The 26285-nt window shown below is 45.0% G+C and overlaps 3 protein-coding genes across 8 annotated transcripts; all 3 read right to left on the reverse strand.

Annotated features, from left to right (window-relative positions):
• Window positions 1–269: 269 nt before the first annotated feature.
• Window positions 270–11113, reverse strand: LOC310752197 (cystatin-like). Its single transcript, XM_083592073.1, has 3 exons — window positions 10824–11113; window positions 6142–6270; window positions 270–663 (listed from the first exon to the last, which is right to left on the reverse strand). The coding sequence occupies exons 1-3, from the start codon at window positions 11091–11093 to the stop codon at window positions 574–576; spliced, it is 489 nt and encodes a 162-aa protein (XP_083448199.1). The 5' UTR covers window positions 11094–11113; the 3' UTR covers window positions 270–573.
• Window positions 11114–12860: 1747 nt separating this feature from the next.
• On the reverse strand, window positions 12861–18834 carry SSR2 (signal sequence receptor subunit 2). 3 transcript variants are annotated; one of them, XM_083592064.1, is made up of 6 exons: window positions 18753–18834; window positions 16923–17077; window positions 15676–15774; window positions 14846–14954; window positions 14416–14493; window positions 12861–13378 (listed from the first exon to the last, which is right to left on the reverse strand). In XM_083592064.1, exons 2-6 carry the CDS (start codon window positions 17075–17077, stop codon window positions 13268–13270), a joined length of 552 nt encoding a protein of 183 aa, XP_083448190.1. In that variant the 5' UTR covers window positions 18753–18834; the 3' UTR covers window positions 12861–13267. The 3 variants fall into 3 exon arrangements, with proteins under 3 accessions (XP_083448190.1, XP_083448189.1, XP_083448188.1); XM_083592063.1 differs by having other exon boundaries at window positions 16923–17112; window positions 18753–18810; XM_083592062.1 differs by lacking the exon at window positions 18753–18834 and adding an exon at window positions 18630–18650.
• Window positions 18835–20503: 1669 nt separating this feature from the next.
• On the reverse strand, window positions 20504–26233 carry TSACC (TSSK6 activating cochaperone). Of its 4 annotated transcripts, XM_083592056.1 has the most exons (6): window positions 26083–26223; window positions 23647–23730; window positions 23473–23540; window positions 22421–22450; window positions 21498–21656; window positions 20504–21067 (listed from the first exon to the last, which is right to left on the reverse strand). In XM_083592056.1, the coding sequence occupies exons 1-6, from the start codon at window positions 26154–26156 to the stop codon at window positions 20841–20843; spliced, it is 642 nt and encodes a 213-aa protein (XP_083448182.1). In that variant the 5' UTR covers window positions 26157–26223; the 3' UTR covers window positions 20504–20840. The 4 variants fall into 4 exon arrangements, with proteins under 4 accessions (XP_083448182.1, XP_083448184.1, XP_083448183.1 ...); XM_083592058.1 differs by lacking the exon at window positions 21498–21656 and having other exon boundaries at window positions 26083–26233; XM_083592057.1 differs by lacking the exon at window positions 23647–23730 and having other exon boundaries at window positions 23473–23541; window positions 26083–26215.
• Between the last annotated feature and the right edge of the window lie 52 nt (window positions 26234–26285).

The following is a 26285-nucleotide window of genomic DNA, read 5'->3' on the forward strand; positions in this document are numbered from 1 at the left end:
TGGGAAGCAAATGAACTAAAACAAACAAACAGGACTGGGGAGGGGGAGAGCTCATACACCGCCAATGTTCAACCTTGGCATGTGCTGCAAACCCAGAACACTGTCTGGTGACCCACGTCCAAGAATTTAATTTCATTCCCATGGAGGTAGATAACAGAAGCAAGGTGGAATTATTTCAATACAATGGATGGAGTCCTTTAGGTGGTGGAATTCTGTGCAGGAAAGTGAGAATGAGCTCGTTAAAAGGAAAAAAAGCAATAACACTTGAACACTGACAAAGTGATACCTTTATTGGGATGAATCAGCAAGTTACAAAGAAAAAAAGAGATTTGCAGGACCATCAAAACAAAGAGAGGGAGTATATTTGGAGGCATGGTAGAAAAGCCCCAGTGCAATTTTAGAAATGTGGGAAATGTGATTTCAGAATTAAAATAGTGATTTTCCATTCTTGAGATAGGAGTGGGGTAGATAGTTTCAAGCTTGCACTGGCCCCCCAGGAATGATGCTTTGGCCTGAGTTCATTCAGGCAGCAGGGAAGCCGATGTCCATCCGAGTCACCCCCAGGCGTGACGTTCAGGAACTGGCTGCTCTGCAGCTCATGTGTGTCAGTCGCGTGTCACTGAGCCATGGACGGGACCAGACGTGGAACTCACAGATTTGTTTCTGGAAAGAGGGAAAAGGAGAGAGAGAGAAAAATATCCAGACAATTAGGGCTAAGTGTGTGTGGGGGGGGTTATTATAATTGATTCATTAATCACCTTCTAAACCACCTTCAAGGCAATTTGCATTATAAAAAACAGTTAAAAACGCAAAACAGCTAACACATTTAATGCAAAATTAAAACCCCAACAAATGAACACACGTGGCAAAGATCCTTTATCCAGCTGGGAAAGCCTGGCAGAGCAAAAATATCTCCAGCTATTTCCAGAAAGTGCAGATCGTGGGTGCCCTGTTATATCTGTGGATGCTATTCCACAGAACAGGGGCAGCACAGCCACGCTAAAAGCCCTGCACTCTGAGATACTACAGCATAGGCTTCCAATACTTTAAGAACTTGCAGGAGAAACTCTCCCACAGACACAGCCCAGTCACAGTTGCTGAACATTTGTGGTGGGGGAATAGGAGAGAGGCCTGGAACAGGAGCAGTCTATCTGAAATATGGAAGCATCGACATTCAACAGCATAGGCCTCAAAAAGAGCAAGGAAGGCATTATTGCGAACTCGCTTTGGGCCAGGAGCAGGAGAGTGGCATAGAATTGGGAACCAGCCCCGGTGTGGAAATAGCTCGTCATGGGAACGTGGACAACCTTGTTCTAGCAAGAGCCTCATGAATAAAGAGAACAGTTTTTTAAAAAAGTTGGTCAAGGAAGGCAGAAGCACTGGAGGGTTTTTGTGCAATGACGTGTCCTCACTATACAGGAATGCAATGCGCAAGGCTGCTTCCTCCCTGCTCTCAGGAAGAACCTTCCCTGGAGAGGTCACAGGGATTTCTTCTGAAATCTCAGAAACTGCACAGGCAACATTTCCAAGACAAGCAGAACCTGTTTCAGGATAGACATGCCAGGGCCTTCAGTGCATCTTGAGACATGCCACGTTCCACTCCCATGTTTTTTCCAGGTCAGAGAACGTGAGGAGGAGACAGGAAAGAGGTCAGTGCAAGACTCTCATCCCTGGATGCCTCAAACCCCAATGATGCCGTAGTCAGCTGGGCCTGCTCAGTGGTGAGTCAAATGAACTTCATACACACAAGATTCGCATCTCTGTTGCTTCGTCAATAAATACATGGGGTTAAGGCAGAGGGAGCCTCGGCTCAGATTAAACACAGCACCAACATGACACATTTTGCACCAATACAACTATAGCTGGGGACCCTGCTTCCATCTGGGGTTAACTGGAGTCAACCTTAGAACATATTTGCAGCAAGAGAGCACCTGCCCCTTTGCCCGGCCTGCACACATTCAAGCTGCCACTCATCAGAGACACAGTTGTGGGGGGGAAAGACACCAAACTGTACTTGTTGTCTCCCCTAGTGCAGCAGGCTTGGAGAGTCCATCTCATTACTCCATTGCAGATTTTCAGACCAACCAAGAACATTTCCCCAAACATTCCAGCTGTGTACAGAGGTGATTCTCAGGCACAGCAATGAGGGTTCACTGGGAAACTCCAAACTGAAAATGATTCCTAATTGTGCCAATTTGCATCAGAACGGTTTCTGACGCCCTGGAGCACGATCTAATTTAGCAATGTTTCTTTTCCTTGTATCGAATAAGCAAAGCTGGTTCCCTAATCTTGCACCTGTAATTAATTGCATCCATTAATTGTCCCTCTTGAGCCAACGAAATGTCAAATTTTCCATGGAAAAATTAAGCACTGCCATTTAATGCTGTATTGTTTTTAACACTTGATTGGAAGCCGCCCAGAGTGGCTGGGGAAACTCAGCCAGATGGGCGGGGTATAAATAATAAATTATTATTATATTATTATTATTATTTGGGGGCGGAAGTGGAATTCTGATGGTATGGGGGCAAGAGGCTTTGGGAACCATTAGGGGACACAGATCTGGAGACAGCTCTCCTTCACAAATGAACAGAAGCTTATTCAAGGACAACACAGCAGTGTTGTTGTGAAGGAGAACTTGCTGGTGACTTGACTTGGGCCCTGGGCTTTATTAGCAGAAAGTGATATAGCGTTGCAATTCGCTAATACAGCCCCCAGAACATCTTCAGTCAGCCCAGCTGGTGAACTATTTACCAGACCATATTTGGGGGCATCACCCAAAAACATGTACCAAGACCCATTTTTTCTTTACAGGCATTTGAGCTGCTGGCCTTGTAAAATCCTCATCTCCCCCTTGTCTGAGCTATATTTGCCAGCCATTATGTGTTTAGCTCATTACGATAAAAATATAAATGACAAAATAGATTACAGTGGTACCTTGGGTTACATACGCTTCAGGTTACATACGCTTCAGGTTACAGACTCCGCTAAGCCAGAAATAGTGCTTCAGGTTAAGAACTTTGCTTCAGAATGAACAGAAATCATGCTCCGGCAGCGGGAGGCCCCATTAGCTAAAGTGGTGCTTCAGGTTAAGAACGGTTTCAGGTTAAGAACGGACCTCCGGAACGAATTAAGTACTTAACCCGAGGTACCACTGTATATTACAAAACATAATATTCTACTATGTTAGCCGCTGAACTTTTTTTATAAACTGAAAGGTAAAATACAATGCTTTTTATCACTAAATTACAACACAAAAATGATTTCATCTATAAACTATAAAATTATTGATCACAACCAAAACAGCAAACTCTGATTTCTTTAAATTTTTTAAAAGCATGGCTTTGTTGCCCATTAGGCATAATTGGCCACTTTTATGATTTAAATGCAAAATGTCAGACTGTAAGAATGAATTTGTATTGGAATTTAAAATTCTAGTAACAAGCAAGCTCCATTTTTTAAAAAAATAAACATATTTCACACACATCCTTCAATGTCTCATTGGCAACAGGAAATGTTTGTTAACAAAGCTACATCCTCACACTTCCTTGTGCCATTGCAATATGCCAAGTGAAATGTCAGATTTCCAATTGTTTGCTATTACTGGTCTAGCCACCATTAGCTGTCACAAGTTTCAGGTCACCCTTGGGAGGTGAAATATAAAGGTATAACACTTTATCCAGACATAATGTTTGGACAGTTAAAATAATATTCAGGTTGTATCCCGTATTAATCATACTCTGAGTAAACCCATTGAAGTAGACAGACATGACTAACTTGACACCATTAATCACAATGGGCTCATATGACTAATGTCCACTGAGATTAATGTCCTATGAGCCCATTGAAATTAATGGTGTCAAGCATCACAAGATATACAAGATGTGGCAATAGCCACTGGCCTGGATAGCTTTCCTAAAGGAATTGTGTGGGGGAGATATGTCAACTAACGGCTATTCAGCTAACAGCAAAACAAACCCTCCTTATACAGAAGCAGTCTACCCAGTGTGTGAACAAAAGAACAACCAGCACATTCATGTCCCATCTGTAAGTGTCCACAGGTGGTCAGCTAGTTACTGATGAGCAAAACTACTATTGCTTTCTTTAAATAAATAAAACCCACGCCAAACCCTAGCAAACTGAGAATGAGGAAGCCCCATGGAAATCCCATTTTTCCTCAGGTTTCCATCTGTGGTCCTCCAGATGTTGCTGGACTGACACCAGCCAGAGACTACTGAGGTGGGAAGTCCATCAACACCTGGAGAGCCACAATTGGTTTTCATCCACAAAGGCTGCTCTGATTTACTTCTGTGCAAGAATGGCAGGTCAACAAGGTGTGGTGGTAGGAAATACTCACTGGCCAAGAGACTACACATTTCAAGGGTTTGTGGCTTTCCACAGCTCAAGTCCAAGCTTTTCTGAAAAACCACACTCTCTCATACAAACCTGCTCAGGTTTTGAGGTCTTTTGGGAAGGCCCTTCTCTCGGTCCCACAACCCTTACAGACCCACTTGGTGGGGATGTGAGAGAGGGCCTTCTCAGTGATGGCTCCGAAAGTTTGGAGCTCCTTCCCTAGAGAAGTTCGACTGGCTCCCTCCTTGCCTTAGTTCCTCTGGCAAGCAAAAACTTTCTGGTTCCAACAGGCTTTGAGAAACAGACCGCTTTTAATGAAAGGGTTGGTGCCATGCTCTTCTTGTTGTAATTGTCTGGCTTTAATAGATTTTATATATGGTCATAGTTTTCATTCCACCAATGTTTACTTTTTTAATGATTGCTTTTTCTATAATCTTAGAGGTTCTTATTTTTATCTGTAAGCTGCCTTGAGTTCCATCAGGGGAAAAGGCAGGGAGTGAACAAATATAGTAACTGTGGAAATGACAAGAAGATTAAACGGCTGGCTGGCTGCCAGTTTCAACAAGAGAAGCTGCCTCTTGCTTATTTACAATGATTAGTCATTAAACACAGGAAGGAGTTACTCACAACGTTCTTAGGACATGATAAACACTACTTATATAATGCTCTAATCCGACACCAACCAGGCAGGTGAAATAGGCCTAAGGTTACATTCTGCACAAGGAAGGCTGCAGCTGAGTGCCAGGACATCTGCACTGCATGCAGAATGTTCCCTGGTTAGATTATTCAGCATTCCCAGGCAGGACTAGGAAATACCCCCTCCCATCTGAAAAACCTGGAGAGCTGTTGCCACTCAGCATTGACAGCAGTGGGCACCTGGACCAAGGGTCTGATTCTGCTTAAGGCAGATTCCCATGTGCTTGCTGGCAGTGGGGAATGCTAGGCACAGACTGGCTGCAATGTGGGGCTTCCCTTACACTTGAACCAGAAGCTGCAGTTAGTGCAGAATGCTGCAGCACAATTTCTAACAGGAGTTGACCCTGTCAGCTTATTAACACCTATGCTCAGAGACCCACACTGCTTGCCGATTTGCTACCGGACCAGGTTCAAGGTGTTACTAGGAGTATATAAAGCCCTGAACAGCTTAGGACCACTTTACCTATGAGATTGCTTCACCCCATATATGCCCAGTCAACTACTTTGATCTGTGGAACTGGCACTGTTACAGGTGACACAGAATACTCATTTTGCTTTCCTAATACATCAGTCTTTTAGTGTGGTAGCGTAACACTTTAGAAATCCCTGCCCAATGGCATCAGCAGAGGCCATCACCATATCCCTTTGGGTGCCTGCTAAAAACAGCTTTGTTCAGGCAGGCTTACCCAGTTAGGTAGAATATTGTCTTTTAACTGTTGTAACCCACCCTGGGAACTAAGGGTGAAAGGTGGGCAATTAATAATAATTATAACAATAACAATTATTATGCTCTCATCAGCTCTAGCATCCCACAGCTGGCTGTGGCTGATGTAAGCTGTAGTCCAGATCACCAGATGAGCACCAGGCGGTTCAGAGAATTATTACTGTATCTTGGAATTACTCAACAAAACTGAGGATATTCACAAATTCCTAAAGCTGTTTGCATGAAGGGCTGGAAAGTCGCATCATCAAAGCTGCTCCATCTACGGCAGTTTTAAACTGTGTTGTACAGGGAGGGCCCAGCCTTTCTTATCACTGAATAAACACCAAGAAGCTGTGAGGTCCCCGGTCAACACATCTGGTTCCTAGTCTCACCTGCTGTTCTCCTTCCAAGGGCAGGCTGCAGCGCTGGAGGTCCTCGGCACTCAGGTTTGACCCTCCCTTCTTCTCACACAGGGTATTCACCAACTCGACAGTCAAGTAGTATTTCACACCCTGCACCACCTGGAAAACAAATGAGGCATTTGACATTTAGCAGAGTAATGCAAGATATATATATATCTTGAGAGAGAGATACGGAGGCAGGAAATAGATTGATGTAAACAGATGCAATTAAAGGTTAGTGTCATTTAATGAACCATGTGCTCAATTCTACATGAAAAAAGTCCTGCTGGATCAGGCCGATGGCCCATGCAATCCAGCATCCTGTTCTCACAGGGGTCAGCCAGATAACCCAGATGCAAGCAAGGACCCAAGTACAAGAGCACTCTCCCTTTGTGAAGTTTCCAGCAAACAGTGTCCAGAAGTATTACAGTGGTACCTCGGGTTACATACGCTTCAGGTTACATACACTTCAGGTTATAGACTCCACTAACCCAGAAATGGGACGCGGGTGGCACTGTGGGTTATACCACAGCGCCTAGGACTTGCTGGTCAGAAGGTTGGCGGTTCGAATCCCCGCAATGGGGTGAGCTCCCATTGCTTGGACCCTGCTCCTGCCAACCTAGCAGTTCGAAAGCACATCAAAGTGCAAGTAGATAAATAGGTACCGCTCCGGCGGGAAGGTAAACAGGCGTTTCTGTGAGCTGCTCTGGTTTGCCAGAAGCGGCTTAGTCATGCTGGCCACATGACCCAGAAGCTGTACGCCGGCTCCCTCTGCCAATAAAGCGAGATGAACACCACAACCCCAGAGTCAGTCACGACTGGACCTAACGGTCAGGGGTCCCTTTACCTTTACCCCAGAAATAGTACCTCGGGTTAAGAACTTTGCTTCAGGATGAGAACAGAAATCACGTGGCGGCGGCGCAGCAGGCCCCATTAGCTAAAGTGGTGCTTTCAGGTTAAGAACGGACCCCCAGAACAAATTAAGTATGTAACCAGAGGTACCATTGTACTGCCTTTGACTGCAGAGAATAGCCATCATGACAAATAGCCACTGACAGCCTTCTCCCTCTGTGAATTGGTCCAATCCTCTTTCAAAGCCATCAAAATGGGTGGCCATCCCTTCGATAATATAATATGGGAATTCATGTTGAAAAATCTTGAATATATGGAGGTAGGAGAAGAGTTCTTTAACGGTATCAAGGCAATATATACAGAGCAGCGAGCTAAATTGATAGTTAACAATGTGGTCTCCGAAGATATAAAAATATCTAAAGGAACAAGACAGGGATGTCCGCTCTCGCCACTGTTATTTATAACGGTCCTGGAGGTCTTTCTAAATGCAATAAGACAAAATAGTCGAATAAAAGGGGTAACAGTAGGTCAGAATGAATATAAAGTGAAAGCTTTTGCCGACGATCTGGTTATAACGATGGAGGAACCATTAGAAAGCGTTGGAGAGGTATTAGAGGAGATTGAACAATTTGGGATGGTGGCCGGGTTTAGATTGAATAAGAAAAAAACTAAAATAATGGCTAAAAATATGGATCAGGATAAGATAGAAATATTGCAACAACAAACGGAGATAGAAGTAGTGAAGAAAATAAAATACTTGGGAATATGGATAACAACTAAAAATATTGACCTGTACCAGAATAATTATGTTCAAATATGGAAAGATATAAAAAAAGACCTGGAGGTGTGGAATAGAATGAAGCTGTCCTTTTGGGGCAGGATCTCTACAATTAAGATGAACGTGCTCCCAAGGTTGTTATTTTTGTTCCAGACAATCCCCATAATTAAGGGGAGTGGAACCTTCAAAGATTGGCAAAAAGTGATATCAAGGTTTATCTGGCAGGGCAAGAAGCCAAGAATAAAATATAAATTACTTACAGATGCGAAAGAGAGAGGAGGCTTCGCCCTGCCAGATTTGAAACTATATTATGAGGCAGCATGTATTTGCTGGTTAAAAGATTGGATTAAGCTTGAAAATAAGGAATTATTAGATCTTGAAGGTTTCGACAACAGGTTCGGGTGGCACGCTTATTTATGGAGTGACAAGAAAAAGGTTCACAAAGGCTTCGGAAACCACGTCTTCAGAAATTCGTTAATAGAGGTATGGGACAGGTACAAAAGCCTTTTAGAACCAAGGGTTCCACATTGGTTATCTCCGTTGGAGGCTATGAGTGTAAAGAAAGTGAACATGAGAGGCAATTGGGCTACATACGGAGATTTGGTAATGAAGGAAGGAGGAAAATGGAAACTAAAACCATATGAACAAGTTAAGGACTATGTATATGATTGGTTACACTACTTCCAGTTAAATGAAATGTTTAAGAAAGAGGCAAAGGAAAAGGCGTATATAGAAAAAGACTCTAGGTTTCAAATGGATATAATTAATAGTGATAATAAGATTTTGTCAAAAATGTACAAGATATTGCTGGAATGGTGTACGAAGGACGAAGAAGTTAAATCAGTAATGATACACTGGGCTAGAGATTTTGGATATAATATCCAATTTGATGATTGGGAGAAATTATGGAAAGAAAATTTAAAATTCACTGCATGCATGGGATTGAAGGAAAATGTGATGAAAATGTTCTATAGGTGGTATATCACACCTGTCAAGTTAGCTAAAATGTATAAAATGGACAATAAGTGTTGGAAATGCAAAGAAAGGGAGGGAACATTTCATCACATGTGGTGGGAATGCAAGAAAGTTAAGAACTTCTGGGAAGGGATATATAACGAACTAAAAAAAATGTTAAAATATACTTTTGTCAAGAAACCAGAAGCTTTTCTTTTAGGTATCACAGGAAAAGAGATAAGAAGGAAAGACTGTAAGCTATTCCAGTATGCAGTTACGGCAGCAAGAATTTTACTAGCCCAGAAGTGGAAACAGGAAGAAACGCCGACAATTCAAGAGTGGAGAACGAAATTAATAGACTATGCGGAGCTAGATAAACTGACTGGAAAAATAAGATACTATAAAAATCGAAAGTTCATCGAACACTGGGGGAATTTTGTAGATTATCTGAAAAATTTATGTGATTCACAAACAACGCTAGTGGGGTTTCAAGAAGCACTGTAAAGGTTAAGATGTATTGTTTGGGAAAATATATATTGGTAAAGGTGAAAGTTAAAAGACAATGCAAAAAAGGAAATGCGTTATAGTTAGGAGTATATATGGATGATTACCAGAAAAATCGAAGGAAGTCTCAAAAGTATAATTTGTGAAAATTTGGTTAGAAATATATGATTTTTGCTGTAAACTAATAAAAAGTATATTGGAAAAAAAAATGGGTGGCCATCACTTCCTTTTCTATCACCAACTCAGAACCCGATGGCTTTTTAATATGCTAATATGAGTTTGTATTCTCTGGGAATACACCTTGGGGGGAGGGGTGTATCCTGAAAGGCAGGACAAGAGTTGCCATAAATAAGTAATGTTACCTCTGAACCTTTTTCAGTACCTCTTACTTCCTGCTTTGCAAACACACACTGCACCTCAACAATCGTCACCCTCAATGAGGACTACCTTGTTCCTTTTTGTCTCAGGACCCTAGACTTCTACATCCCAGTGCCATTTTCCCCCAGGGATGATGGGGGAAAGAAAGCCCAGACTACCTAGCTAGATATTTTAGCCTTTCTAGCTGGGGCAGGGGGGGGGAGCTGAGTGTTTAACCTTTTGCTTGACTTAGGTTCACACTGAAGCATTTAAGAAAACTGAATTTAAAATGAGCGTTTGTATGTACACATCATTAGTCTACAGCAGTTGCCAGAACATCATGCATTTATTCAGCTTGCCACTTGGCCTGGGGGCATTTTAGCAGTCCGTGACAGTTCATAAGGAGCCATGATTTCCAATCCTGTCCTTTTCTTGGGACTCCTCCCCCTACAAAAAAAACCATCACACACACACTCACTCTCCTACTGTGTCAACCCATCTCAATTCTCTTCCCTCCACCCCCAGCTTCCAGGAACTTAAGAAGTTGCCTTTAAACCGACAGACCGTTCATCCATCTTGCCCATTATTGTCTACACTGACTGGCAGAAATGACTCTCCAGCATTTCAGGCGGGGGGGGGGGTCTCTCCCATCCCTACCTAGGGATGCCAGGGACTGAACCTGGGATCTTCTGCATTCAAGGCAGATAGATGACAACTTGCACACTGCTTTTCAATCTGGGACATAGCTGTCAACTTTCAGATTTGAAAATAAGGGATCAGCAGCCTCGAAAATAAGGGATCAGCAGCCTCACCTGTCCCGGGGACAGTCTACGGGATATCTAACAATCCGGGATAGCAGCGAGAAACGGCGCTGGAATAAGGGAATTTCCCGCAAAAAAAAGGAAGGTTGACAGCTATGATCTGGGACCTTCTACACACAAGACAGATGCTCTACGGCTGAGTTACAGCCCTTCCATTCCCCTCTCCACCCCCCGAGGCCCTCCTTCCTTCAACGACTAGGCTACTTCTCTATGTCAGCCTGCACCCTTTCGGATGCTTTGGGCTGTGGGCTGGAGGCTAATGACAGGCCAAGACAGCAGGAGGGCACCAGGCTGGGGAAGGCTGGTGTGAAGAGAGAGGTTAAGTGGTTTTTAAAAAAAAATAGTTTTAGGGATGGAGAGTGGAAAAGGGGCCCAAGAATTTCTTGCAAGCCCCCCCGCGTCCTTACCTGGCTCTCCGCCTTGACGATGCTCAGCTGCCGGCAATAGAACATGCTGTTGCTGGCCTGGTTGTAGGCGGACACGGCGAAGGCAGCGGCCTTCTGCACGTCGGGATCCGAGACGGAGCGAGGCGTCAGGCCTCCGGGCATCCCGATGCTTCCCGCAAACAGCGCCGGGAGGAAAAGCAGCAGCAGCCCAAGGCAAGAGGAGATGCGCATCGCGACAAGTGAGCACAACTGCGCCATTGCTGAGAATGAGCTGGAAGTGAGCGCGGCCATAGGCTGATATAAAGGCCGAGGCCACGCCTACGCCGCAGAGCCGGCCAATCAACGACGCGGGAGGCGGAAGCTTGAAAGGACAGGGAAGGCGCGGAGCCACGCCCACTCCTGGGGAGGGCTGCTCCCGCTGGAGGGAAGACGCAGGCGCGTCCTGGGAATGTTCGTGCCTTTACCTGGGAGTAAATCCCACTACGCCGCGTGGGGCTTCCTTTTGCGTAGGCGCTGCAGAGGACGGCGTGGATCTTTCGCTGGTGGGTCACCTCTGGGTTGCAGCCTGACCGGAGGTGACCGATTCAGATTCAAAGCAGCGCAAATATAAAGGATCCTTCCTCAACCATGTGCCCTCCAGATATTTGGACTCTGGTGGGACGTAGTCCACTAGAGGGCACCAGGTTTGGGAAAGGCAGCTGTTTCTGGAAGATCCTGTGCTGTGCATGCGCACCAGACATGTAAAACACATCCAATGCGCATGGTGGCGCTGTGGGTTAAACCACAGAGCCTAGGACTTGCCAATCAGGTCGGCGGTTCGAATCCCAGCAACAGAGTGAGCTCCTGTTGCTCGGTCCCTGCTCCTGCCAAACTAGCAGTTCGAAAGCACGGCAAAGTGCAAGTAGATAAATAGGTACTGCTCCGGCGGGAAGGTAAACTGCGTTTCCGTGCGCTGCTCTGGTTCGCCAGAAGTGGCTTAGTCATGCTGGCCACATGACCCAGAAGCTGTACGCTGGCTCGCTCGGCCAATAAAGCAAGATGAACGCCGCAACCCCAGAGTTGGTCAAGACTGGACCCAATGGTCAGGGGTCCCTTTACCTTTTACCTCCCCCAAAATCCTGGCAACTGTAGTTTCGCACTCAGATTGTTCCCAAGCAGCCTGAACAAGATTATTCCCAATATTCTGTGTTTTGAATGTGTATTGCGTGTGCTTTAAACCTTCCACTTGGATTTGACCTGTGTCACTACAGCAGCACTCAGACCAGGCAAATATTGAGCGGAACAGATTTGCAGAAAAGACTCTACAACCTGAAATTAGAGACAATGCATGTACTTTTGTAACCCAATAAAATCTTCAATAAAAATTATTTTTAAAAATTGAGAAGTGTGTCCTAAAATGCCTATTTAGGAAAATGGTAGGATCCTGCTCTGAAAAGATTGGAGACTCACTGCTCTAAGGCACTTAAAAGTAAGTATTGTTTTTCATTCCTTTTAAATTTGTTAGCAATGTTATTACCTTATAATTTAAATACCTTATTTTTCCGTGTATAAGACAATGTTTTTGCTAAACACCAGAAAAATACGGTATTTCCTTGATCTTCCAGCGGCTGCTTCCGCCACCAGACAAGTGTTGCCTCCTTCTCCTTCCCCTGCTGCATGTGCCGCTCTTTCTCGTGCGTGCACACACGGGTGCAAGGCGCCGCAAACTGCGCAAGGTTAAGGGCACCAACAGAGAACTCCGAGTAAAAGTGCATCCGGGGCCTTCTTCATTTCTCTGTTTTGGGTTCAAATAAACAGGGGTCGTCTTATACATGGAAAAATGCAGTAATATCCTTTTGGACTGGGCCTGCACATATTTTACAGAACCTGACGCAGTTAAAACAATACCATTTGTTTCTGTTCAGTACCCCCATTTCAAAACATGCTGGTGCCAATGCCTTTCCACCCATCTGGTGCCCTACAGATGTTTTGAACGACAACTCCTCCCTTCCCACTGGGATCAGAGGTAGGAGAAGGCCTGCTTTTGTGCTAAGGGAAGAGAAAAGAAATCACAGCAGATTCAAAGTTTGTGTTTTATTTTTCATGATAAAAAAACACACACGCACACCATTCTGAGGCACAACAGATTTCTCTGACAGATTATCTAATTCTTCACGCTTAGGGCTCTGATATTTCCCCTTCCTTCCAGTGCCCTCCTGTGGCCAAGAAGAGCAGATTTGACGCGGAGAAGGAAGAGGGGTGGAACCTCCGTCACTGAGGCTGGACGGATCCCTCATTAGAATGGCTAGGAGGGCTGGCAGAAAATGTGGGGCCTGTTTTAATTCACTGATGGGTTGGTTTTCCTTTTTACGGCAGCTGTATCTTGAAGAGCAACACCCCAATTTGTTTGGAAACGCTGGCTGCTCTGCTGTCGCTCCTGAGTACCCCTAGAACCGCAGAGGGGAACACAATCCACCTGGCACAGCTCAGTTCTTCTTGCTCTTGGGGGTGTCGTACTTCCTTTTGCTCGAGTACCAGAGGAGCAGAGGGATGCCGATGGAGGGGAGCGTCATGACCCCAAAGGCTGCCCAATCCAGCTTTATAAAAGAAAAGGAGGTGAAAGGGAAATAATTAGTCGTTTCAATTCAACAAGTTCATTGTGCTAGTCCAGTGGTTTCCAAAGGGTGGGGGGAGGCAGCACCCTCTGGGAAGCGGTGGGATTACAGAGGTAAGGAGAGCAGCTGGAGGTATAAATGGCTATAGACTTTGAAAAGCTGGCATCACATGATCAAGTTCATCAACTCTGTTGAGGTCATTAAACTAAATAGTTTAAACTAGATTTTGAACAGATGTGCAACAACTAGCTGTTAGTCACGCATCTTCCTTAGTGGATTGTGCACACCACTATTCTGAATAATGCTTTTTATAGAGTAGAGTGGTGGACACTGGGGATTAGTTTATGGAACCAAGGGGATGGTGGCCTGAAAAAGTCTGGGAACCACTGTGCTAGTCAAAAGCCGTGACTGTGATGATGATATTATAGTGTTCCGAAACACAAGCATAGTGATAATATAACAAACATAAATAATACAGTGGTACCTCCGGTTACGAACAGGATCCGTTCCGGAGGCCGAGCCGCATCCTGAAAACTTCGTACTGGAGGTGCCTTTCTGCACATGCGCGCAATGTGATTGAGCGCTTCTGCGCATGCGGTGAAACCCGGAAGTATATACTTCTGAAGAAGTGTGCATGCACACGAAAGCTCATACCAATAACAAACTTAGTTGGTCTGTAAGGTGCTACTGGAAGGATTTTTTAAATATGGTTTCGACTACGGCAGACCAACACGGCTACCTACCTGTTCTTAATGGCTGCTAGCCATAATGGCTATGCTCTGCCACCACAGTCAGAGGCAGCAATGCTTCTGAATGGAAGCTGCTGGAATCCACAGGCGAGGGAAGTGCCCTTGTGCTCCGGTCCTGCTTACAAGTTTCCCAGTTGGGCACCTGGTTGGCCACTGTGAGATCAGGATGTGGACTAAATGAGCCATTGGGTTGATCCATCAGGCTCTTATGTTTTTAATGCCCCCAAGGCTGTATTGGAGCAGGTTGACAGCACTGCTTTATTTACTTACAAAGTGTGGCGAAAACCTCCGGTCAAATTCTCGCTGGGCGAGGATCCCCCCTTGCCCTGGAGCGCTGGTGAAGCCCACCTGAAAAGAAAGAAAATTGAGGGGGTTTGTGTTTGTTATTATTCTTATTATATATTTATTTAACCCCACCTTTTCCCCTGAAGGGCCATGGTCCTTGCGGTCATGCGAGGTCTCCTTGTTAAACAACCACCACAAAACTCTAACCCAGGGTTTCCCAGACTTGGGTCTCTAGCTGCTTTTGGACTTCAATTCCCATCACACACACCCTCCCCAAATTTCCCTGCACAAGTCATAGGACTCAAGAAAGGGAGGGGTCAGTGGTAACTACAAAGAATGCCTTTGTTTGTGAGCTGAGCCAAAGCCTGTGGGCCCCTGCAGATCCCAGGCTCCACCCAAGGCGCTTGCTACTTACCACCACCTGGGCCCCCTCCTGTGCCAGGTAAGTGATGGTGGCCGAGGTGAAGTTGAAGTAGCCGGCTTTCAGGGGTCTCAGGACCACCGTGTGGGACACGTTGCTGGCGCTGAGCGACAGTGGCTAAGGAAGCAGACTGTGTCGCGGAAAAGGAAAGAAAGAGAGGGGATTTTGGGGAGAAGAGACCAGGGGGTGGTTTGGGTCTTACTGCTCATGTGTGTAACACTGAATACTTGCTCACTGCTTCAAGATAAATAAGGGACAATCCCGAGGGTTTGTTGAGGCTTAAGATCTAAACCCAAATGTATTTGGGGGGCCCTGCCCCAATAGTTCCATAAACTTATTCCCAATGTGCCTGCTCTACCCTAGAAAAAGCATTACAGGCGACTCAATTTATGCAGGGGTTGCGTTCCAGTGATTACACAAGAAAGTCAAAGTTCCATCTAGTCCAAACACCTTGAGTGCAATGGTGGGTGGGAATGACAAAGTTGTTGTCCCCCCCGATGCCTGCCCCCTTTTTATTTTTGTCAAATGCATAAAGCTGAATGCACACAAGTTAAAGGTGATTTAAGTTGTGAGTTACCTGCATTCAGAATAGCGGTTTGCACAACCCAGTAAGAAAGGTAATAACACAACAAAACTCAACACAGTAACATTTAACTGCACATTTATTCCAAATCCAATTAAAACTATTGAGTTTGATTAATGGGTCATTGGTCTGATCCAGCAGGCTGCTCTACTGTTCTTACGACTCTAAAGAATCTAAAAAGAGCCACTGTCACCCCTACACACACACACACCTGCCACACTCTGTGCAAAAAAAAGGATACGGTGCGATCCTGTCCCACTTGACATTGAGCATCCCAGAAACAATGCCGAAGTCTTCAGGAGGAAACGAGTCATCCGACAACTCCACCTCTAAGGCAGCGCTTTATGCCAGCAGATAAAAGGATAGGGATAACAGTATTAGGAACAAGACACCATTTGAAGGCAGGGTGTGTGGGGTGGTGGGACCCTTACCTAGATCCCTTCCAATCTGGCTTCCAACTTGAGTTTGGAACTAAAACTACCTTGATCACCCTGGCAGATGATTTGTATTGTGAGATGGAAAGGGTGAGTGAAATCTTATGGATTCTCCGGGATTTCTTAGCTGCCATTGACCATGGTGTCCTGTCCTTCCCAGAGGATAGGTCCCTGAAGTCTGGTGTGTAAGTGCCATAGCAATCCATCTTATTCCCAAATGCTATTCTTTAACACCTACATCATGGACCAATGGCAGGAGGCACCTGGAGATAAGGGGTAGGGTGCCATCAATATGCAGCTGACAGTGGCTTAATTTTTGATTAGACAAGTAACCTTAATGATTACCAGTATTTTTTTAAAAAATGAAAGTAACTTTTTTAAAAAAAGTTATATGATGGTAAAGAAATATTGATGATTTAATGAATTTGTACTCAATTTTTCTTCCAAATTGGAATTCAAGACAGCTTCCAACATTTAAAAAACATTATAAAATACAATGTAATAAAGACAAACTAAAATCAATAATTAAAAATACAACAAAACACATTTAGAACCAGCAATTAAAAGTACAGTTTGCCCTGATAGCAGCCCAGTGGTCAGCATTGTCTGTGCCTTAGTTTCCAAAGGTCTGACTGAACAGGAAGGTCATAGCCTGCCGGCCAAAGGATAACAAAAAGGAAACCAGTCTAACCTTTCTTGAGATGGAATTACACAATCTGGGAGCAGCCACACAGAAGCCTCTCTCTTGGGTCACCACCAGCCATGCATCTGATGTTGAAGGTGCACTCCCAAGGTTCATATAGGGAGATAGACTCTTTCAGGTGGCCTGGGCCGAAGCCCTAGAGGGCTTTATACGTTATAACCAACACTTTGAATTTTGCCCGGAAACAGACCAGTAGTCAGTGACAAGAGAATAACATGCTTCCTGCAACCCGCTCCAGTCTGCAGGCTGGTCATAGCATTCTGCACCAGCTGCAGCTTCTAAAAACTTTTCAAATGCATCTCCATGGAAAGAGCATTAAGATACCATCAGCCTTTCCTAAGAGGGATTTACCTAGAGCCAACATTGTAGATGTTGTACTGCAAAGTGAGATCCCGGCCCTCGACGGCATATCTGTTCAACAGGGACTTGGAGGCCAAGAGCCTGGCCCCTTCCTCACAGTAGACTGAGGAGGTGGCAACCAGCACAGCAAGAATCAACAGCTTCATCTGGAATGGAGAAGAGGATGGATTTGTAGTTGCACCTGAAGAAGAATATCATTTGGATAAAGTGAAGTACAGAATGGTGAATCTGTTTAAAGTGTGAGGAAGGGAAACAGTATCAGCACAGCAATTAAATGTGTGTTTATTTTTAAAAACCTGCTGCCAAATTAATCAAATTGAAAATTTGTTTTAATCGGTTAGCCTAACCGATTCACCAATTAAAACACTGCTATCTTACTAAACAGAGATTAGAACCCCTACTTTGCCTCTAAGCGAATATGGTTTTGGGATGGCTAAAGAGTATATAACCCTAATCCATGATACATGATCTTTGAGCATCCATGCTCAAACATGAATGAAATATGGCCATGCCTCCAAAGTGACTTAAAATAAATCAGTAAAAATACAATTAAGAAACATACAAAATCTTAGCACAGTGGATTACAATTGCTACAACAGGCAGGAAACTGATTTACGTGGTTTGTCAAGACCCTCAGCAATTTTCATCTGGCCCGTGAAGGAAAAAGTTTGGGAACTGCTGAGCTAGAGAAGGGAATGCTGGGCAAAGTGAATTTTATTTATTAACTTAGTCCATACAATGCTGCTTCCTGTGATCCAACACCACTATAGGTTTATCCTATAGTTCTGATCCCCTCAATGGAATGGCAAATACTCTTGATGTTTCCTATAGTTCTGATCCCCTCAACTGAATGGCAATTTTTTCTCTACTGTGATCCCGTCCTCTTTTTCTTCTGTCAGGACCCTTCCCCAATTGCTCAGAAATTGCCCCATAATAAGATTCCATCAAGAGCCAGTGTGATGTAGTGGTTAGAGCATCAGTCTAGTAGGATCTGGGACAGACCAGGGTTCAAATATCCACTTGGCCATCATGAAGTTCAGTGGGTGACCTTGGGCCAGTCAACATCCCTCTCAGCCTAGGGTTGTTGTGGGGATTAAATTAGGAGAGGGACAACGGTGTGCGCCACCTTGAACACCACAGAGCAAAAGGTGGGATAAAAACGCAATAAACAGTAGTAGTAATAGCAGTAGTTCATCTCGCCAAGTGATCATTCTGACTGCCAGCCACTCTCCAGAATCTCAGTCCATGAAAAGAGACAATGTTGTGTAGCAGAGTGTTCGACCCGAGAGAGACCAGGGTTCGAATCCCCACCCAGCCAGGAAGCTCACTAAGGGAATGACCCTGAGCTTATTCCCTGCCTCTCAGCCTAACCGACCTAACACGGTTGTGGTGGGGATTAAATATGGACTAGGATTTAGGAGACCAGGTTCAAAACCTCCACTTGGCCATGAAACTGCTGGGCGGGGGGGACCTCACTGTCCTCTCAGCCTAACCAACCTCAAAGGGTTGTTGTGGGGATAAAACGGGGGACGGGGACCCACGTGCACCACCTCGAGCTACTCGGAGGAAAGAAGATGGGACACAACTGCTGTCAATGAATGAATGAAACTTTCTCTGCCAAGCCTCCTTGCACCCAGCACCCAGTTCCAATCGCCCTCCTTTTTCCCTGGCAGAATAGACCCCCCTCCTCCCATCAACCTGCATTTCCCCAACTAGAAACCCCTCTCCTCCTTTTCTCATCCAAAGCTGTCCTCCGATCAGACCCCCAAACCCGGTTTTGCCTGCCAAGACCACCTGCCCTCCCCTCCTGCGCTCGCCCACCTCGGCTCCTGCAGCTGCCAGCAGAACGGAAGGGAGAGTCAGCACTCCCCGCGGCCGGAACCCCGCCTCTCTCTTTCGCGCGCGCGCGCGCGCATTACGTCCCTTCCTCGCGTTGCCGCTGAGCTCGCTGGGAAATGTAGTCCTCAGCCCTGCTTAAGAACCTATGCGGAGACAAGCTGGAGGATGCCAGTGGCCCTTTTGACTCAGCATCCTGTTCTCCCAGATGAACCAGAGGGGTGCCCACAGGAAGGTCCCGAGCACAACAGCAAACCTCCTCTCTTGGGGCTGCCAGAGACCAGCACCTGATCCTGGATTTACCGCCTGCTCTCAGGTTATTTTGGTGCATAGCTGTCAACTTTCAGATTTGAAAATAAGGGATCAGCAGCCTCGAAAATAAGGGATCAGCAGCCTCACCTGTCCTGGGGACAGTCTACGGGATATCTAACAATCTGAGATAGCAGCGGGAAGCAGCAGGAAACCGCGCTGGAATAAGGGGATTTCCCACAAAAAAAGGGAAGGTTGACAGCTATGTTTTGGTGTTAGAATATGCAAAAAACACGAAAGATCATTAGGAGAGCCCTGCTAGATCAGACCAGTGGCCCATCAAGTCCTTGCATAGTTTTATAACCTTCTATCATGCCACCTCTTTCTTGCCTTTTCTCTAAACTAGCCATTCCCAAAAGCTGCAATCTTTCCTTCATCCTTCTCCTGACCCTATTCTGAACCTTTTCCAAGTCTACAATATCCATTTTGAGAGGAGGTGACCAGAACAGTATTCCAAATGTGGTCTTAGATATGTACAACAACATTTTGATAGTGGCAATTTTATTTTCAATTCCTCTAATGATCCCTAGCATGGAATTTCCCTTTTTCATGCCTTCCACATGCTGGGTTGACATTTTCATTGAGCTATCCATTAAGGCTCCAAGGTGTTACTCCTTTTCTGCCACCACCAGTTCAGCCCCCATGAGAAATTAATATTTTTTTGCCCCCACATGCATCACTACACACTTGTTTACATTGAACTGAATTTGCCATTTTACTGCCCATTCACTCAGTTTAGAGAAGTCCTTTTGGAGCTCTTTGCAATCTTTTTAACAACCCTGAAAAAAATCTAGTATCATCAGCAAACTTTGCCACTTCACTGCCAAGTCCTAACTCTCGATTGTTTATGAACAAGTTAAAAAACACAGGACCAATACCAATCCTTGGGGGGGGACACCACTTTTTACCTCTCTTCGTTTGGAGAACTGTTCATTTGGACAGTTAACTATCCAATTAGTCACTGTAACTATTTTGTGTTCAGATAAATCACCAGTTCCTCTGCCTATTTTGCATTTCATTGCTCACTGAACTCATTTTTCCACACCCACCCAGTGTGATGTATGCCAACCAATTCAAGATTTCACTCCGTGCATCTGATTGGCAGCACTGGCAAAGCCCTGTGGAAAACTTCACCCACAGCACTTTACAAATGGGCAAAAAGGGGGTCGCCTGATGTCACTGTGACATCAGGTGATCGACAGGTGGCTTGCCCCACCTACCTGTCAAATTTGGCCTGCAGGAGGTAGGGAAGATAGCCAGTTCCCCAACCCTGCTTTAATCCAAAGAACACCCTCATTCCTAGCTGCCACTTTTTATTTAGAGCAATATGTTTTTTGTTTTTTTTAATTGCATTAGGCAAGCAGGCTGGCCTGGCTTGTCTTACTCATCACGAACCTTTCCTGAAAAGATCACACTGCAGAACCATGTTTATAACAACCATGTTTATTTCAAATCACTGTCTCTTCCCACACCACAAAATACTGCCAGCCAGTGCAGAAAAAGAAATCAAATTTTGACAAGCATTGCTAATCTACGGAAATCGTATATTGTCGCAGTGTGTGGTAGGAATAGGTACACAGTTGCTCTAGGGTAGCTTTTACCCACCTGGCAGCCCTCCAGATGTGTTTGACCACAATGCCCATCTACCCCGGCCAACGTGATGGGAATTGTCACCCGAAATATCTGGAGGACATGAGGTTTGCTACCGTGGCTCTAGGGAGACTGAGAGCTTTGAGTTGGACAGGAGGGCATGTGCCAAGGCTGCTAGCTGGTGGGGTTGGGAGAGGTGGCAGAGTTCTTCGTGGTGCGTTGATCTGACTGCCCCAGGCGCTCCTGGTTTTGCTTCTCCTGCCTGGCAAGGAGGATGTTCATGGACTCTCGCATGTCTTCGAGGAGGGAGAGCTGTGCCTGTGCGATCTGCGTCTGTGTCTGGATGTTGTTGTGCATGCACTCCAGCAGGCCGAAACACTCCTGGGGCTGATGTTCAGGGGCTGGGGAGAGAGAGGAGGAGGGAAGGGAACAGGCAGAGGTTGGCTGAATCATCCACATTTTCTGTAAAGAGAGGGAGCCAAGGTGTTTGGTTTCCCAGGTAAGACTGTATTTGGAAAATACAACCTGTGTACTGCTCCTATATTTTGTAACTTGCTTATGTTTTTGTTTGTTTGTACTTTTGATTCCATTTTAATAAAAACTTAAAAAGCGGGGGATAGGGAACAAGATAAAGAACCCTAGAGGGAAAGGGAGGGATCAGTGAGTCACTCAAAGCAGACGGAGCAGGCATACAAATATTATATGCATCTCTACATATAAAGATGTGTATGCAATGTTTGCACAAATTGGTGTCCACTTTTTTGGCCATGGGGCTACTCTAAGATGATGGCCCACATGCATATAAAGCATGAGAGGGTTCCCCTAACTTACAGAAATGTCTCTTTCCCTTCCCGATCCGAGCTGTCTGGGTATATGGCAGGCCTGGGCTGGGCCTCCACTGAGTTGACGGGAGTTCCAGGAAACTGGGGGAGGGCTTGGCCGGACACAGAGGCTTAAAAGAAGGAGGCGGAGGACCATCAAAGTCTTCTCCTGTTGAGAGAGAAAGAGTGGATCAGGTTGCATGGCCAAGATCTCTAGAATCCTGGGATCAACTCTCACATCGTTAAAAGTCATCTTAGTTTATTAATCGTATGAGCTGGGTTAGTCGCTGAAATTTGATTAAGCGATTAAATTTGCATGCATGTGCATTTGGATATAAAAATTGTTTTGTGCAAGAAGCGTAATTTATTATGAGTAGCGGGCATTATCTTGGAAAATACATTCCCTCCTGTGTTAGGGAAAACAGGGAAAGTACTTAAGATGCTGATATCACAGACAGAAAGAGGAACTGAATGGGTGGCAGCTGATTTCAGCATCAACTTTCAGCCAGGTCTTTGGCTGATTGTCTTTGTCGTTTTAAATGAGTTTGAGGGAGGGTGGGGGTTGTTCTTTGGTTTTGTTGTTTTTAATATGTACTTTGGTTTTATTCTGTATATTTATGCTGTGAAACGCCCTGAGATCTTCACATGAAGGACAGTATTTAAATATAATAAATTAATAACTTTTAAACTGCTCCTGCTGCTGTACCATTACCAATAAAAGCAGCAGATTGCAACAAGAGAGCAATTGCTTTTATCTGTGTACCAGGAAAAGCTTCACTGTTAATTCTTGCATCTCAAACTGCTGTTAAAAGATGCAGCAATAAGCGGTTGACTGAAAAAACCCAAATCACTGGAAACCTAGATGAAAGTGACTGAGTTTGGCTGGGTCACCCCCCGCCCCCCGGGCAAAGATGTCTAAATAAAAACACTTACGTGGGACTTGTGAAGATCTTCTTGGTGTACCTGAAAAATATAAAATTATAGTTATTATGGATCTTTTTGGGGGTGAATGGGTTGCTCTTTTTATTTAGTAAATATTCATTTTATTCCTCTGTAAATATAGAGTCCATACTTTTGCTGTCTCTTTCGTCTAGGGAGAAAAGTTGCTAAGTACTTTTATCTGACCCTCCAAACTCAGCTCTGGGACTTTTAATAAATCTGCAGAACTTATTCTACCTCCACCTCATTAGCTTTCTCTATGGCTTGTTGTGGCCACCATTGCCTCGGGTGTAGCCGCCACGTTTTTCTCACCATAAGGCACATAAGAATGCAGGGAATTTAGGACTGGTGCCATGGCTGCCAACACAACTTAAGAGGTACATGGTATAAGTGACATCCATAAGATACTAAAGGGTCTCAAACTGAGACTGTAGAGGGGCCATGCAGCTCACTTCTGGCACCAATGTTGCAGCTTGCCACAGGAGGGAACTTTGGGCTGCTCTTTCCTGGGCTGTAGCATCACCTCCCCTGCTGATGGTCAGGAAGTGGTACTTAGGGTTCCCATTTCCCCAAAAGCAGGGCAGCCCTAGTGGTACTGCAGTTACCAAAACAGCAAGTGCTAATACAGGGTTGCCAAGTCTCTTTACCCCAGTGTGTGTGTGTGTACATGTACTTGTGTGTAGAGCACAAAGACTGAGGGGTGCAGCTGGGGGACAGCACACGGAGGTATTGCAGCACATTGCTTGATGCCTCACATTGGGCAATGTTGGCCCCCTTAACAGCGTAGGCAAGTTGGTGCCTCTGACTGTGATAATATATCTTGCTCACGTGAGTGAAAGAGAGGGGTGTTTTTACGGACCTCTAACTTTTGTGTCACAGTAGATGCCCTGCCTGCTTTTTGGCTTCTGGCCTTGCCCACCGGGGATATGTGACTCCCACAAGTTTATCCATGAGGGAATGTGGCCCCCGGGCTGGAAAAAAATTCCCTATCCCTGGTTTAAAACGTTAGCTAGAGAAGGGGAAAGTCTGATGTGGGTCTAACCTACTTTTCCGATGCTGCTTCTCATCCTGGGGGTTGACATCTGGCTCCATCCGAACGGGACTGGAACTCTTACCTGGAACAGGAGGAGAGGAAGAAAATAGTTATTAGTATCACAAGCAAGAGTTTCCAGGTTGGGGAGGGTTAAAGAAAAGGAGGTCCAAGACTGGAAAGCAACTCCCCTTTCATATGGACTGGAGGGAGAGCCTTATGTTTCTTATTTAAGGCCAAGATGGTCTTCCGGTGTCTTTCTGGTTTCATACTGCTGCGGTTGGAAAAAAATGATAGATTAGAGCATACTCAACAGGGTGCACTTGCTTTCCTGGGCTGGCAGCCACTTCAAACCTCAGAAGATAAACCCTAGGTAGGCCTTTTGAGCTTGTCGCAACACGTCCCGCTGCATCCTGGCCAAAGGGGACACCTCATTCTCATTAGTCAGAGGGGCCTTCTTGGTGGCTGCTCCCAGGATTTGGTCCCTAAAGAAGCCAGACTCCCTCTCTCCTTGCTGTCTTTCTGCCTGCAGGTGAAGTCTTTTACTGTATTGCAAAAGGCCTTGGGAAACGGACTATTTTTTAAAGGAAATGGCTTTTGATAGGGCGGTGCTGTTTTTATGATCTGTGTTTTAATCGGTTGGTTTCTTGTATTGTTGTAATTCTATTAGAGTTTAATTACTTTAGAAATAAGTATAATAATAGCAATAATAACAACAATCAATGACTGTCCTTCATTGTGCTCTGTTTTTATATTCTGGGCAAGACTGGGAATGTGTTTGTGAGGAGTTGCAAACTCTACCAACTGCTGACCAGCCACTCTTCCTCTTCTCCCAGGTATAAAAAGATGGAGAAGTCCAAGATAGCACTTTGGCTAAATGCAAAGCAGGATGGTAGGTGTGCATCGACACTGCACAAAACATTGCATGGGTGACTATAGGAGAACATAATCCTTGGGGTGATCTTGAGCCAGTCGGCACAACCTACCTCACAGGGTTGTTGTGGGTATTAAATGAGGAGTGGGAGAACCATGTACACCACTTTGAGCTCCTTGGAGAAAAAGGTGGGATATAAATGTGATAAACAAATAAATAAAGTTACTGTTAAACCAGGTTCATCCTTTTTTATTTTATTTTCAGACAAGCAAAAATGCAAGAAACATAGAATTGGAAGGGACCAAAAGGGCCATCTAGTCCAGCCCCCAGCAATGCAGGAAGGGGAGGATCTTTTTAATTATGAGAAAGTGGCAATGCAAGAGGCACAGCCCACACTCTAAACTGGGGAGGTTGGATTCCTTCACACACACACACCCGTCAGACCCACGCGGCCTCTTCTCTCCCTCTCTCAGTCAATTGCTTTCTGGGGTGAATTGCTTATCTTGTCACTCTCCCAGCTGGAGGTGAATCTGCGAAAGTGCTCCCTCTGTGTACCCATACAGGCAGCAAGATTGAGAAGAAAGTTCTCGTCACAAAATGGATTGCAACTGTTCCTGCATTATGTGCCTTAGATCGATCGGCAAATAGCATGTGACAAGAGATGAAATGGGGATGACATGATATTCAGATGAAGTGCAGTATATAAATTTAATAAAATAAAAGATATGGCATGTATAGCACCTCCCAAAGGTGCCTGCATTTAGCAATGAATGCACATTATCATGCAGTATGTGCACAAGCCATGATACTTGATACATTGAAGGAGGAGAAGAGAGTGTGGCTATTAGACTTTTCACTTTGTTTTCACTTATAACCACTGTGTGGCTGTACTAGGATTTGTAAGATTAGGTATCATCCATATGTTCAATAAAACAAATGTGGTTCATTGTTTTTGCTCTATAATGGACAGTTTCCAATATCTTTTGCAATCTATTGTGTGTGCACATTGTGTGTGTGTGTGTGTGTGTGTGTGTGTGTGTTGCTTAATTTTAATAACGGGGTGTGTGAAAATATTACAATAACTTTTAACCTGGCACTTACCTAACTTCCAATTTATGCACTGTTATTAGGGATTAATTTTAATTTTATTTATTTTGGCCTTGCATCCTGTCTCTGCCACAAACTCACCAGGTGTCCTAACCATTACATTCTGAGCCTTAAATCTTTTTATAGAGTGCCTGCAGCTGGCCCGTGCTGCATGTAAAACTTGTTACTAAGAATCTGAAACTGAGTTTGCTTATTTCCTTCTCCCACCTGATTTATTTTCCTTTTGTGTCGTATATTTTAAAAGCAGATCTTATTTGTATTGTTCTCTGTAATGATGTTTTCTCAGCTGAAAAGTGGCCTAATTTTCTTTTTCTTTAAATAAAATGATCCAGGGGATGCAGCAAAATCCAACCCTATAACCCGTCTCCCAGGATATCTCACCCTGGAGAAAGCTCAATATCTAACTAGCTGCACTTTGGCAGCTCAAAGGGCATCTTCGTCAGGGAAAATACTACAACTCCCATCATGCTCAGCGGTGAGGATGGGCGAGGGTTGGCTTGGGAGTGAATGGGGCCCGGATTGAAACTTCAACTCCCATGATGCTCCTCTGACCAGAACTTAAAACGAGACCACAAATCCCATCATGCCTAGGCTCGGGCCAGTCAGGACTCCGGAGTTCCTTTTTGTGGTTTCCCCAAAACTCGCCTCTGGGGTGCGACTGGTCGGGGTCGGAGCGCGGCAAGTGCTGCAGCGACCGCCGGTGTGAAGACTCCATCCATCTAACCGCTGACTGGAGCCCGTGCGCGTGCGCACTTCCGCCTTCCTCAGAACTGTGCGCAGGCGTAGTTGGTGTCCTGCAGCTTTCGTTCTGCGCAGGCGCGTCCAGCGGGGGCAGAGTGAATAAGGAA

Source organism: Podarcis filfolensis, assembly GCF_964270895.1.
Source record: "Podarcis filfolensis genome assembly, chromosome: 16".
In the NCBI taxonomy this organism is placed as follows: Eukaryota; Metazoa; Chordata; class Lepidosauria; order Squamata; family Lacertidae; genus Podarcis; species Podarcis filfolensis.